We start from the raw sequence: 14,566 nt of genomic DNA on the forward strand, positions 1-14,566 counted from the left end.
GCGGTCACACCGCAGCGGTTCCAGGAGGGGAGAGCACTCTGCCGGACTGGGGGTGCGGCCCATCCCTGACTAGCTCCTGGGACCAATGGCGGCCAGGACCCCACTGTCCGGGACGGTCTCAGTGGGACCCTTCCCTTGGCCCCAGGGTTTCAGAAACAAGTCCTGCTATCATCCTTATTTTGAAAAAAGCCCCTTTCACGAGGCTTTCAGCTACTTTAGAACATTTCATAAGAGCTCAATCTGCTCTGTCCTGACTTAAACCTGTGGGCCTGACTCAATTTCCTTCAGCTGTTGGCTCAGCAAGCGGCCAAGGTCCCCCCCGGGCCCAGACGCCGGCTGTTTGGGCGGGCTGGTCAAGCGACAGCCATGCCTCTCAGCTCACAGCTCAGACCCCAGACAGACGGAGGGTCCCCGGGCTCCCTGGGCCAGCTCCGAGCTCCCTGCTTCCTGGGCGCACCCTGACCCCGCGGGTGGGCAGCCCCCGGCAGCGGGGGCGGGCTCGAGGCGGTGACGGTGAGTGACCGAGGGTCCCGCGGCTCACACCACCTCACCTTCTCTTTGGAGACCTTCTGGTGTGCAAGCAGCTTGTAAATGTTCCAGTTGTTCTCAAAGCTCCTGCAAAGGAAGCCGGTCATGCATCATGCAGCCCACAGCCCACGGCCACACGCTCAGCACAGCCCATGGCCTGCCGCTCAGCCACGGAGAAGCTGGGCACGGGCGCCGCCCGCCACCCCACTCTGTGGCTACAATCGCTGGCTGGGCACCGTCGCCGGGCGGCAGAACAGCCCTGCAGAACGCGGGGCCCACTCGCCCCCTCAGCAAAAGCGAGTGCCCCACACCCAGCCTGTGCCGGGTCGGTGGCCCGGAGGGCGCAGGAGGCAGGGCTAGGGAAGTCAGAGCTGCAGGTCCAGTCCCCCAGCGCCGGCGCCGCCAGGCCAGGCCTGCTCCCACTGCTTCCTTCTGACGACCCCACCGGACGGCCTCTCCGCTCCGCCCTGCACGGCAGCTCCTGCCCACAGCCCGCCAGCTTCCCAGTCGCAGGGACCGCTGAGCCCCCGTTCCTGCTGTTCCACTCCATGCTGCTTGGCCACACACTCAGCAGGAAGGGTCTCAGGAGACGTGCAGCTCCACATCTCCAGGCACAGCCGTGTGTGAGCCACGCGGGAGTCTGCCATGGGCCCGCCGAACACACCGCCGCTCCGGCTCCAGGCCCCGCGAGGCCCTCACCTGCCGCGGAGCTGGATGGCCTCGTCGAACCTCTTCTCATCCATGGCCTTCTGCACCTCCTTTGTCTAAACGAAACAAGAAACCCAGACTGCAGGAGGCCTGGTGCACACTCACAGCGGCCGCCCGACCCATAGCCTCCGACACCCTGAGGCCACGACAGGAGGTGGCCGCAGGTAACAGGAGCAGCAGGACCCAGGGAGACAGGGTGGGAGGGACTTGTGCAGCAGGCCCACTGGGTGGGGCCCCGAGAGGCCCTGGAGGGACAGGTGGGCCTGTGGGGAACGGGACCCAGCAGCGCAGAGCAGGGCTGCCTCTCTTGGGAGCCCCACCTGGCCCCCTGGGGCAGGGCAGAACTTACCACCTGCACACACTCCATGAGGGGCAGCCGCACGGACTGGTTCCCCGAGAGGCTGACCACGCAGGCCTGCGTGTCCGGTGTGGCCTCCAGCAGCGCCATGACCGCCTCCATGCCCATCTTGCTGCTCTGAGCGGGGAGAGGGGCGGGCCGGCGGTCTCAAGCAGGTGTAGCCCCTCCCTGAGCCACGAGCGCATGACCCTTCTCGGCTCTGGGGCCACACTGAGCCGGCCCCCACGCCATGCACCCAACGTCCCTTCACCCTCAGCTTTCAAAGGCCCCGCCCCCAACACACACACACTGGTCAAAGCTTCTAGAACAGGTGGCACCAGAAAGGACATCATATGACCACCACTCACAAGAGCACTGCCGGGGGCTCGGACAGCCCTGGGAGGCAGGCTCGTCCCCCCCACAGTCACAGCCTGACAGCAGCAGGTGGAAGCCGGAGCCTGTTTCCAGGGCTCTTTCCGGTATAACAAGGCTTCTCGCTTGGGCCTCCGTGTTATGGAGACGGGCTGAGGGGCCAGGCTAGCCAGAACACGCAGGAACGGCCCTCCTTGGGGACAAATCACACAGGCGGACCCCGGCACAGCCAACGGGAACAGATGGTGCACGAGAAAACAAGGCCCGCGGTCACAGTGGCCTGCCCAGCGAGCAAGGCGGGCGCCACCCTGCCTCAGCTGCACCCGCGGACAGTGCTCCTGGGCTCCGAGGCTGTCTGCGCCTTGCGAGGGGAGGCACCGACTGCTCGGGTCCGCGTCAGGAACACCCGGGGAAGCAAGCTCCCGTGCTCTCAGGAGCACGGCACAGACAGCTCGTTGGGGAGATCCGGGGTCCCTGAGCTCAGGCTCTGCACCTGCGGTGCCGCTCGCCGTGTGCAGGAGTGGCCCTGTGGGCACGGGGCTCGGGACCAGCACAGAATGCTGCCTCCCTGCCCATCCTCGGTCTCCGACCCAGGCGTCTCGCGCCGTCCACCAGCTTCTACAGACTGGCAGCCCAGCCTGCTGTCCTGCAGGGAGGGGAGACTGAGAGCCGTCCCCGCACACCTCTGCTCCCAGGCTCGGTGGAAGGCCAGTGCTTGGCCCTCAGGAGGCTCTCCTGAGCGCACCCCTGCAGCCTCACCTGCAGATGAGGGGGCAGAAAGCACCCAGCCGGGTGGACCAGTGTCCCTGCTGCTCCGTGTGGGACTGGGGGGGGACACCACCTGGGGGCCTCCTGGGGAAGGCAGGTGCAGCTCGCCGCAGGCCCCAGGCCCAGCGCGACCAGCCCTCCTGGGTGGGCACTTTACCCCCCGTGGGGCCTTTCCGGACCCCCAGACCCTGTCTCCACTGGTGGCACAGGATTCCCACTTGGCAGAGGACCAGGTGGGACCCAGCAGTGATGAGGACGGTGATGGCGCTGAGGCCACACTCCAGGCCTCTGCAGCCCCAGCGCCTCCCCCAGGCCCTAAGAGCTGTGGAACCGGACTCAAAACCAACCGACGTCAGACCCTAGAAGGGCTGAGCCGTGCACCTTGCCCTCTGTGCAGCCCCCCCTTTCCTAGAGACCTGCTGAAAGCCATTGCCAGGGGGCTGGGAGCCGAGGTTGCTGAGGCAGCGGGGATGGATGCCATCAAGACACAGGACCCCCGCCCCGCGTTTCCCACCACGCAGAGAAATGGGCCACGCGTCGGTCTCCTCTGTGAGAGCGACAGCGGCGAGGAAATGCCCACCACACTCACCCCCAAGCCCAGGGCCACACCCAGGGCCAGGGCCAGGCCCCACCTACCAGGATGCGGTCGAACGCCGAAGGGGTCCCTCCCCTCTGCACGTGGCCCAGCACAGTCACACGCGTGTCGAAACCCAGCCTCTGGACAACCAGCTGCTCGTCGGGAGAGAGTCAGGGGGCCCGTGGGTTCAGTGCCCACCCCACGGGCCCCCCACCCTGGTCCTCGCCCCTCCCCATCCTCAGGGATGCTGGGGTGTCAGCTCCCCCGGGGTCCCTGCAGAGCCAGCTCAGGATTCAGGCCCACAGTGAGTGTGGACGTGTGCAGCCGTGTGAGTGAGTGTGGACGTGCATGGCCGTGTGAGTGAGTGTGGGCATCCCTGCAGCCTGGGGTCCTGGCTGCCGCCGCTTGTCATGGTTTAACCCATCGGGTCAGGCTTCGCCAGGCCTATGACTCTGGGCCCTCGGTGCAGACTCAGTGGACGGGCTGGCTCCTGACTAGGGACACACAGGCTGGACAGCCTAAGAAAGGGCACAGAGGCTCCCGGGGCTGTGCCCTATCAGGAGGCCAGGGGCCCAGGGCCCTGGGGTGGAGCACAGCAAGTGGGTGGAGGTCACAGGAAGAAGGACTCCCCACAGAGTCAGTTATTCGGCTGTGAGTCCGGCACTGGGTGGGGGTCACTGTCACCAAGGGGACAGCAGGGGTGGGGCCCTGTCACAATGATGTTGGTGGGGCCTGGACTCGGCCTTGGGGATGGGGGTTGGGCCTGCCCTGCAGGGAACATATTCTGAACAAAGACTAGAACCCGGGGGGGTAGGTGGCTCCCAACAGACGAGGGGGCCCAGCCCACTCGGGGAGTCCCCCGGCATGCCCACCCCACATCTGGCTATCATTGGGAACGAGGAAGCAGGCTCCAGGAGCCTGCTGTCCATGGGCCCCAGCAAGAGCACTTGCGGACTGGAGATAAAGGGGTGTCCGCCCCCACCGAGGCCCCACCCATCCCATGTGACCCAACCCCCTCCCCAAAACTCACATCCTTCACGTAGCGGGAGGAGATGGGCTTCCCGTTGCGGTCAATGGCGCCCTCGGCAATGATGATGATGTTAAGTCGGGACCCCCTGCTCCGAGTCTAGGTCAGAGACCGCAGGGCTCAGCCGCCAGCCTGCGGTCGCCCGCCCCCGATGCTGCAATCCACACACGTCCCGGGGTCCACGCCAAGGGGCCCACCGTCCACACGAGCAGGGGTGAGGGGTGGACTGAGAGGAGGGGCCCCTGCTGCCCCTCCTGGGGGTGGGGAGGGGCTGGAGGAGGGCTGGCGAGTGGGGTGCGGCAGGGGAGCGGGCACCGGCAGATGGCGCGGCGGGGATTTGGTGCAGGTGCTCCCGTGAAAGCAGTCACGGCAGGAGGCCACGTGGCGCTGCGGCCTCCCCAGGACTCGGGCTGCCGGCAGGGACGGAGGGGCAGAGGGGCCCTCGATGTAGCTATCCGAGCCCACCCTGCCAGCGACTAACCTGGGACCCTGAGGTCACCTCCGAGCCTCAGTTTCCTTATCCTTAGAATGGGGTGACCTCACAGTGCTGGCCCCCAGCCAGGGCTTCCTGGATGCCCCACACCCCTGGAGTGAGACCCCCTCTCCTCCCCAGGCCATGGAGGGTCGAAGGTGGCGCCGAAGGGACCACCTGCACCAGCCCTGGATAGGACTAATCATCGCAAACCCAAAGCTCTCTGGGGAAAGCCCTTTCCAGTCATTTATTTATTCAAAAATATTCAAACTATTCACTCTGGCCCACAAGCCGTGTTTGCCCCGCAGCATCCAAAGAGCCTCAGAGAGAAAGAGGGCCAGAGCAGCTCCTGTGAGCCCCAGTGCAGTGGGAGGGCAAGGTGGAAGTGGAGGGCTGCCTGGGGGAGGGGACACTGCTGCAGATGATCTGAGACAGGGCTGCAGATGGAGAAGAGTCGGGGGGGGCGGTGCGGAGAGTGGGTAACCTCTGCACCTCACAGGTGAGGAATCTGAGGCTCAGGGAAGCTGAGGGAGCGTCCAAGGGTCTCACACAGAGCAGGAAAGACCCTGAGTGCAGGCCACTTCCAGAAAGGCCCGGCCCCAGGTTCGCAGCAAGTGAGCCAAGGCCAAGGTCAGCCAGGGACCACGCTACCAAGCCCCGCTCCACATGGTCAAGGCCACGGGGCCCCCGCTGAAGGAAAGGACTCCACCCAAGGACAGAACATGGCCTCTGGCCAGCCCTGCCCGCTGGGCTCCACGTGGCCCTGCCCTTGGCCTCGCTGGCCTGGGCACAGATGCAGTGCAAGGGGCGGGCAGGCGCATGGGCAGCGGATGGACTGATGCTGCCACCACCCCATGGGGACAGGGACACTGAGCGCCAGCCCCAAGCCCACCCACCTGTCCCCGAGAGGCCTGAGGGCCTGGGCACTGACGCCCCAGGGCTTCGGAACTGAAGAAAGCGCCAAGCCTCTGGACAGCCTCAGTGCTTACCCTGGGGGCGCAGCCCCAGCCTGAGTGTAAACTTTGGGGCTCAATCTCAGGGACCCCCACCTTAAATCCAGACCACAGCCTCTTGATCTGAAGGCCCCCTCCCGACCTCAGGGCCCTCTTGTCCACCGCTGAGCCCCGGCCTGGCCGGGGGGCCAACCTGTGCTGGCTGGGGCATCTTGGGGGTCCCCAGCACAGTGTCTGCCTGGTCTGCATCAACACCCCGACTCCACCCTGAGGGGCCCAGAGTTGCATCCCAGGCACTCCGCTCATCCCCCAGACAAGGCCTCAGCCCCCAGCTGCCTCTCCATCCTCTCCTGCCTCCACGGCCCGCTGGGGGCCTCATCTTCTGGGGCCACTGCCCCGTGTCCCATCCACCCATCTTCAAGGGACACCTCCGTTGGCTCAGGCTCAGTGGCCTCGGCCCCCGGGAAGCCAGCATGACCATGACCCACTGCCCACTCCCCACGTCAGCACTGACCACGAGGAGCTAAGCCCAGGGCACCGTCCCAAGCATCGGCCCCCTCTGCCTCCTCTGCCCAAGGATGCGCCCTGGGGGACACCGGCCCCGTGCGTCCAAGCGGCTCGCGCCAGGGACCCCCGCAAGAAGGCCGTCTGCACTCACCTCCCCCAGCCGCTCGCACATGAAGTTCTCCCAGCCATCCTCGGGGGGCGCCTCAGGAATGAACAGCCAGTCGGCCCCTGAGGCCAGGGCGGACACCAGCGCCAGGTACCTGGAAAAGCAGGAGGGTCAGGGGCTACAGTGGGCGGTGGGGTGCAGCCCTGCACCACGATCCAAACCTGGCTCATGGGAGGTACGGCTCTGAGCCACATCCAGCCCCAAAACCAGGCCTCGCCACACCCCGAACTCTCAATTCTACAGCATGAGGTCAGCATCTGCTACGTTCCAGGCTCCGTGGAGGGGCCACAACCCACGGCTACGCCCCAACAGCCCCTCCTCCACTGACCAGGGCAGCCCCCCTTACCCGCAGTGCCGTCCCATCACCTCCAGCACAAAGGTCCTCTGGTGGCTGTGGACACGGAACGGGGAGGAAGGCGTCAGTGCTGCACCCCGGGGAGCTGTCTGCACGGCCCGGGCCGGCCTAGCACAAGCAGCCTCGGGGCATGGGAGCAGGGCCACGCTGCCCACGGCCCCAGCCCTGCCATGGAAATGCCCTGGCGACCCAACAGACTCAGGAGCAGCCGAGGGACAGACAGCCCATCCCACTCCCAGGGCGGCCGGGTCTCTGCACGAAAGGCCACCCCCCCCCCCCGGGTTCACCCCCAGCCTTTGGGCCGGTTTCCACGGATCTGCTCCCACGGCTGAGGGCCACTCACCTTGCCTGGGTCTGGCAGTCCCTGGCCAGGAGTCTGAGCGACTCCTGAGGGGTGCACCCCTACCCCGGGGCCGGCGGGCAGCCTAACAAAGACCGCATACAAAGCTAGGGTCCCTGCCGACCCCGCGCAGCAGCGGCCTCAGCCCTGGGAGCCGCTTGCCTGGTCGGGGGGTGCTCACAGCCTTGCTCACCTCTGGGCAGTGGTGGTGATGGCGTCAATGACCTCCATGATGCGGTGCAGGGCCGAGTCCGTGCCGATGGTCATGTCAGTGCCGCAGAAGTCATTGTCGATGGAGCCCACCAGCCCCGCGATGCTCAGATGCGAGTACGTCTGTGCCGTGCTCTCCGAGATCTTGCCTGGGAGAGGAAGCAGCCCTGAGGCCCCGTCGGCCGGCCATGCTCCCTTGGCCCCCAGCCCCCAGGTGTGGGGCCCCGGCAGGTCCCAGGCTCAGTCCCCAGGTCCTACAGCAGGGGTGGGGCGGCTCACCCGCAGAGGCTGAGCCCCAGAGACTCCCGGGGAGCCTGGGAGAGTGCACCTCTCCTCTCCAGGTCCAAGAGGTCAGTTTCCAACTGGCAACACTGGGACTCCGCATCTTCAATGTGACAAGGTCCTTAACCCATGTCCGGGATTCAATTACAGATAGGACGTGTCCACGCGGTGCAGGATGTCACCCGGGAACTGCTGTCCACCACCAGGAGCACGGAGCTGCCTGGGGGTCCCTGACGCTGTGTCCCCAGAGGCCTTGGGCTCAAACACCAACGTCCTCACTACTAGCCACACCCGCCTAGCGCTCCGGGAGACGGCCAGGGATGCCCTGACCTTGGGCTGGGCCAGGCCCACTCCTCCCCGCCAGCGGCCAGACGCATCCCACATCCTCAGGTCCCCACGACCTCGTCCTGCCTGTTCCCGCTGGGCCCCCGACCCACCTGCCCCCACCAGCTCCTCCAGCAGGCTGCCCCACTCGCTACGGAAGATGTTGGCGCCCGTGAGGCTGCCGTCCCCGCCGATGACGCACAGGTTGGTGATGCCACGCTGTACGAGGTTGTAGGCCGCTGCCAGGCGTCCCTCCCGAGTGGTGAAGGCCTTGCAGCGCGCGCTGCCGATGACGGTGCCACCCTGCACGGACGAGACGGGAGCCTTGGCGTACGCGGGGGCACCAGGGGGACCCCGGGACCGGAGGACCTCGCAGACCCGAGAGAGAGAAAGGAGTCCAGGGGCTTCTCTGGATGCCTGGGAGGTGTCCCCACCTCTTGGGGTCCTCCTTGCACTTACAACGAGGAGAAGAATGCCCTCGTGTCAGGCTCAGGAAGTTCAAACAAGGTGGTGCAGAGAGAAGGCTCCGGAACCTGCCATGTGCGTGCACACGTACACGCACGCACACGCACGCACATACCCATGTGTGTGTGCACACATACACACCCACGTGCACACGCACGCACGCACACAGGCCAGCCGCCAGCGCAGGCGGCTCCCTGAGCCGCCAGAGAAGCATGCCTTCAGCAGCTCGGCCCCGGCCAGCTTGGGTCTGGGGCTCCCTGAGAACGCGGCCCATGGCACACACCCGCAAGCCCACTGCGCTCCGGCCAGACCTGGACAGCACAGTGCTGTGTCCCGCCACGCTGCTCGTGAGACCTGCTAGGCCGGGCCCCGGGCCCCAGACTTAGTGGGCCTGGCGCAGCGGCACCACCCTGGAGGCCGGGACCAAATCCTCCCTCCTCTGCCCCCCACAGCGCCTCCGGGGCCGGGGAGGGGGGACGGCAGGGGGCCTCGCGGTGGCCCTCAGGAAAATGCTCAGCTCTCCTCCCCGGGCCCCTCCTGCCCCTCTGTCCCCTCCTCCTCCTCCTGCCTCCATGCTCGGGCTCCCCACTCCTCCCCAAACGCCAGCTCTTTCTGGGCCGCTGCACCTGCCTACCTTCCATGCTGCCTCACGGCCCAGCTTAGGACGTGGCCCAAAGCCCCTTCGCCAGGGCCACTCGCTCAGAACAGAGAGGCCACCACCATCCTCAGACACAGGGGTAGAGCAGAGCAAATGGCGAGATCGGGGTCTGCAGCCTGAGGGACGCCTCCCTAGACCCCCTGGGGTGGAGGACAAGGTAGTGACCAGGTCACAGCCCCACTCCAGGACACGGTGGGGAGGGTCTAGTGAAGCCCACGAAGGAGGGTCATCCATGTCCCAGTGGACTGACCAGAACAGGGACAGCAAAGTGGCCCTATCCCACAGGCGCCTGGGGGAGTGGGGTCCATCAGGAACGCCTGCCCTGGGCAGGAGGGGGGGGCAGCACCCACAGGGTCGGCCGTGCCTGGGCACCCCCCACTGCTCTCGCTGACCCATTGGGGGCTTACAGTGATGACCGGCCACTTGAACAAACAGGGCATCAGCTGGTGGCCAGGATAAACAGGTGACAAGTGCCCACACGACCCGGCGCTGGGGGAAGGCGAGGTTCCAAGACCCCGTCTCCTAAGAAGCCCGGCCGAGCAAGGTGCTCCACCCCTGCCCCCTGCAAGCTGGAGAAAGACACCAGCTTGCCGGCTGCCTCAGTCACTGGAAAGCACAGCGTGATGACCGAGGGGAAACCAGGCGGAGGGAGGGTGGGAGAGGCCACTCGGAGGCCGTGGCACACCTTTCCGAAAGGGTCTCGTCCTCCCTACCCATCCTGACCACTGAAGACTGAGAGTGACCTCGTAGCAGAGACATCCTGGAGCCATCGTGTCCCCATGACCCGGAGCAGCCCATGGCCGGGTCAGCCTGGAGCCCGCCCGCTGTGGGACGGTGTTTGTGTGTATTTCTGTGTGTGTGTGTGTGTGCGTGTGTGCATACACACGCTCACAGGCACGAAGGGCCGCCCCACCGCGGGCCTTACCAGCTGGATGATGTTGGAGACACTGAGCCAATTGGCCTGCTTGATGTTCTCGCCTCCTTCCACGAGACCCTCATAGCCCTGAAACCAGAGGGGGACAGGCGTGAGCCAGGCACCCACAGCACTGTCGGCTGCGAGCAGGGCACTTGGACATTCTGCCCAAACCCCATCTGGCTGGAAGCCCGCCCGAGGGTCCCGACCGCCGAGACTCACCCACGCCCAGGGCCTTGGGTGACAGAGCTGGGCTTGGCCAGCGGTCACGGGCTATCAGAGGGAGAGGCCCAGGGCCCCCAACTGGCCCTTTCAGATGACCTTCTGCAGGGCTTGGGACCCTATTTACTACAGAGCTTGCATATGGCAGAGCTCGCAGGCCCCTGCTTGATGAGTCCCCGAGGCACACGCGCCAGGTCGCTGAGACAGAAACACAACCAGCCCAGCGCCCAGCGCCCAGCGCCCAGCGGCCCTCGGCCCAGGAGGCTCCCGCCAAGGAAGCTGCTGTCCTGCCTCGTAAGGGTGCTGACCGGACGTGGAAAAGACACCAGAGTGTCTGCTCTGTGTCTGGCCCAGCCCGGGGTCTGCGGGGCCCCACGCGGCCACATGCAGGGGTGCGTGGCCGCTGCTGTGCCACAGTCATCAGGCGGCCCCACCGGCTTGCGATCTGTCCACTGCTGATGGACGTTTGTGCAGTCTCCAGCTTGAAGCTTACAAATAATGCTGTTAAGAACACACAGTGTCCGAGCAGGGGCTCCACAGTCACTGAGTGTGTGAGCCGCTGACAGTGCCCCATGTGCTCATGGCCACCTCCCTGCCAACCGGCAACGTGGCTGGGATTTCTGGGCGCTCGCCTCCCACAGTGCTGGGCCATGCCAGTCTCCCTCCCGGGGGTGTGTCGGTCCCTGCAGGTGGTTCTAACTGGAATTTCCCTAAAACATAGGCCACCTGGATGGCCTCTGGAGGAGGCGGGTTCCAGCATTTTGCCCATTCTCCCACCATGTGGCCTACCCCTTTCTTAACTGTAGGGGTTCTTCATATAGTCTGGACACAAAGCATGTGCATTTATAAACAGTGAAAAGACATGGCACCACCGTGCAGAGGAGCAAGGCTGCCTCCTCCTTGCAGCCCTCCCAGCCCCGCCAGTGAAGCAGTGAATGAGCCACTGTCCTGCCTGGGGCGGGAGCCCGGCTTGGCTCTGGATATCTGCTCCCCCACTCTGCCTCCGCCCCTTGGGCCAGTTCACCCTTGTTGTCCATCACCTGGGCCTGCAGAGTCCTGGGTGGCAAGGCCCTGGGGCAGGCAGGGCAAAGGCTCCCACTCCTGGCGGTGGAGGTGGGAGGGCAGGTGCCTACCCTGCCAGGAACTGGAACTAGATGAGGGTTCTCAGGGCTGCAGGGGGACCGGAGGGACCACCAGGCCGCTTTCTCCCGCTTAGGTCTGGTCGGGATCCTCTCCCCTCTCCCCTCCCCGCCTCCCTCAGGAATTTTCTGCTACTAGGACACAAGCCAGTCCCTCCCCCCAACCCAGGCACCAGAAAAAGCAAGAAAATGACCTGAAAACCCACAGCAGACACTGCCCAAAGCAAGCAGCTACAAACAGGCAGCTCTCCGTCTGCGGACGCCCAGGACTGGGCGCAGAGCCCAAGCACAGTGCCGGCCTGGCCCCTGCCCCACTGCCATCCATCATCCCCGGAGACCCGGCCGTGGCCGGTCAGCTCAGCTGGAGTAGAAGTCTGACAGGCACAGCCCTCCTTTCCTAGCCTTGGAAACTTCTAGAATGTCTTTGCATACCTCTACCCATGGTGTGTCCCCCTGCACCCCCCCAACCCTTCTCCCTCTCCAGCCCCTCACGCAGGCCCAGCCCTGCGGCAGCTCCCAGTGTCACCTCTGAGCGCAGAGGTCCGGTGCTGGCGCCCGGGCCGATTCTGCGTCAGCAGGCCCGCTTCCTGACCCTCCGGGTATCAGGACTGTGAAAAGTGCTTTCACTCACGATGTTGCAATAGCTCATGTGCCCTAACATCCCCGCTTAGCAGAAGAAACAGAGGTCACGGTCCCGGAGGTGAAGGACACAGCCGGCACACGTATGTAAGCTCAGGGAGCCCGGGCGGGACCCACCCCTCCCTGCCCATGGAACTAGCCAGTCCCTGGAGACTCTTCCCCTGTCCCCTAGAAGATTCTAGACCATTACCAGGTGTGGGCCCCACCTGTCCAGCTCCTGAGACTCTGCAAGCCTGCTGGGAGGGGGGCCTGCCCACCTGCTCACTGGTTCATCCAGTCACACATCCCCCGCAGCCAAGGGCCGGGTGCACACCGGCCTGAGCTGGGGCCAGGCTGACGGGACAGGGACAGCCTCAGGCAAGAGGAGCTGGGGAAGCAGACTGGGCTTCGCTACAGACTGTCAGAAGTGAAAACAAAGTAACACAACAGCCAAAAACCCACATGGCAACATTGCACAAGTGTGTGTGAGCTGGTGTCCACGTGTGGGTGCGGGAACCCGCAAGCTGGAGGTCAGCCTCAATCTGAAACGGGGATGGGGTGGGGGGCAAGGCTAAGGGGGCAGCATTCAGCCAGAACAAGACAGCGAGAATGCCGTCGCCCCACTGTTATTGTGGGTACTTCGGACACCATCACCCCTGTGCGGCACGGTGCAGGAGGGCTGGGGTCCAAGGAGGACGGGGCTGGAAGGACAATGGGAGGGGATGAGGTCCTGGGCCTCCGAGGGCCACAGCTTCCCCCCCGTCCTGCACCTCAAGGGCCGTGGCCGGCCCCACAAGCACCCAGGGTGGGCTCCCCACCCGCACCCCAGAGCCGGGGCCCAGCCCCTCCCCGCCCATCACATCCTGACCGGCCTCCATGTCCCCATCCCTGCTGTCTGAACCATGAGCAGCGGTCAGGTGTCCGTCCTCCCTCCCCACCTCGCGGGCCCCGGCACACTGCCCACCTAGCCGCCATGTGGGGGGCCTGCGACCCCACCCCGTGCCTTACCTCGTAGATGAGGAAGACTTTGGCTCCCACATAAAGGCCCATGCGCGTCACAGCTCTGACAGCCGCATTCATACCTGCGAGGGGTGGGGCAACACCCATCAGTGGAGGCACACACGTGTTGGGACCCGGGACCCCCCTGCAGCTCAGGGGGCACCGAGCCAGGAGTTCGAGGTCCAACCCCGGGGGACCGGTCAGGCACAGGGTGAACCAGCACAGGGCTGCTTCAGCTTCTGAGCATTCAGAAATAAGGTGCCCCTAGGGTTAAACCAGGAGCACCCACGCCCGGCCTGCGTTGGCCTGAGCCTGGGACCAGGCGTGTGCAAATGTTCCAGGCCCTTTACGGCCTCATCCGCTCCACGCTGCTCCCCGTGCAGCCCCGGCTGCTCAGCAGAGCCCCCACCCTGGCCCCACAGGGGACGAGAATGAGGAGCTGAGTGCTTGGCCCAAGATAGAAAAGGGGGGCCCACGGGGTGCCTGGGTGGCACAGCGGTCAAGCGTCTGCCTTTGGCTCAGGGCATGATCTCGGCGTTATGGGATAGAGCCCCACATCATGCTCCTCCGCTATGAGCCTGCTTCTTCCTCTCCCACTCCCCCTGCTTGTGTTCCCTCTCTCGCTGGCTGTCTCTATCTCTGTCAAATAAATAAAAATAAAATCTTTAAAAAAAAAAAAAAAAGAAAAGGGGGGCCCGCAGGGACAGCACCTTCCAAACCCACCTCTCACCCTCTGCGGCCGACTCCCAGGCCACGACACCAGGGGCAGCTCAGGAAGCACACTGCGGACAGTGCCCTCTGGCCGAGGCCTGAGCCCCGTGCTCCCCCACCCTCAAGGGAGGGCGCTGTGGGACAGAAGACGGTGCCCCCCAGGGCCAGCAGCTACAGGGGGGAGTGGCAGCCTCAGGCAGCGCAGCTCGGGTGGGCTCCGGCACCTGCCCTCCAGCCCACACACGCCAACAGAAGCCACCAGACGCCAGCAGGTCGCCCAGCCCCAGGCCCTAGCAGCCACCCTGGAAAGACGAGCCCTCGCGGGGCAGGAGAAGGGGCAGTGTGCGGGAACGCTCCAAGCCCGGAGGAGCCTCAGCCCCCTTCTTCACGGCTGCTTCTGAGACTGCAGCCCACAGAGGGCAAAGGTGTCTGCTTGAGGTCCCCGCCCTGTCCTCGGGGACATGGCACACAGTAGGTGCTCATGAGACAGGCCTGAACCAAGCCCTCCAGGGCGGCCCGTGAGAGACACGGCGTGCCAGCGGCCTGCACAGCGGTCCCCTGCTGCTGCTTTCTGACGGGAGGGCCTTGCCCAGGGAGCGAGCCTCCAAGCAGCCAGACGGCAGAGCCGCCGCCAGGTCATGTACCCTGGTCAGTGGCCCCAGTGCCACCCGTGCTGGGTCCTATCTTCTGACGCTGGGTCTGGAGGGCCAGATCGCAGAGGTGCCCTACGTTTGTCTCCCCCAGAGGACCACCACCTGCTCCTCTTGCCTGCCTTCCTGGCAGGCCCGGCCTGGGAGCGCACACGCACATCCTGTGCTCTGTCGCAGGCTTACGGAGCCTTCTCCCTGGAAGGCTGACCGCACCCCCCTCACCCCCCCCCCCCCCCCCTCTGGTCTCCCTGAGCTGGGGGGGGAG

The 14,566-nt window shown here is 65.5% G+C and overlaps 1 protein-coding gene across 3 annotated transcripts in view; it reads right to left on the reverse strand.

Moving 5' to 3' along the window:
• PFKL (phosphofructokinase, liver type) overlaps window positions 1-14,566 on the reverse strand; it is a 29,303-nt gene that overhangs the window by 10,555 nt on the left and 4,182 nt on the right. Inside the window, exons 2-12 of one of the 3 annotated variants that reach the window (XM_040621826.1) lie at window positions 12,950-13,023; window positions 9,975-10,052; window positions 8,040-8,229; window positions 7,304-7,469; window positions 6,762-6,806; window positions 6,401-6,509; window positions 4,321-4,416; window positions 3,350-3,442; window positions 1,586-1,711; window positions 1,228-1,292; window positions 552-615 (exon numbers count right to left, since the gene is read on the reverse strand). In XM_040621826.1, coding sequence (XP_040477760.1) covers window positions 552-615; window positions 1,228-1,292; window positions 1,586-1,711; window positions 3,350-3,442; window positions 4,321-4,416; window positions 6,401-6,509; window positions 6,762-6,806; window positions 7,304-7,469; window positions 8,040-8,229; window positions 9,975-10,052; window positions 12,950-13,023 — 1,106 coding nt within the window. The remainder of the gene's footprint in view (window positions 1-551; window positions 616-1,227; window positions 1,293-1,585; window positions 1,712-3,349; window positions 3,443-4,320; window positions 4,417-6,400; window positions 6,510-6,761; window positions 6,807-7,303; window positions 7,470-8,039; window positions 8,230-9,974; window positions 10,053-12,949; window positions 13,024-14,566) is intronic. The other 2 variants (XM_040621827.1, XM_040621828.1) reach the window with 2 other exon arrangements.

The sequence above is a fragment of the Ursus maritimus genome, unplaced genomic scaffold (genome assembly GCF_017311325.1).
Source record: "Ursus maritimus isolate PB19 unplaced genomic scaffold, ASM1731132v1 scaffold_4, whole genome shotgun sequence".
Taxonomy (NCBI): domain Eukaryota; kingdom Metazoa; phylum Chordata; class Mammalia; order Carnivora; family Ursidae; genus Ursus; species Ursus maritimus.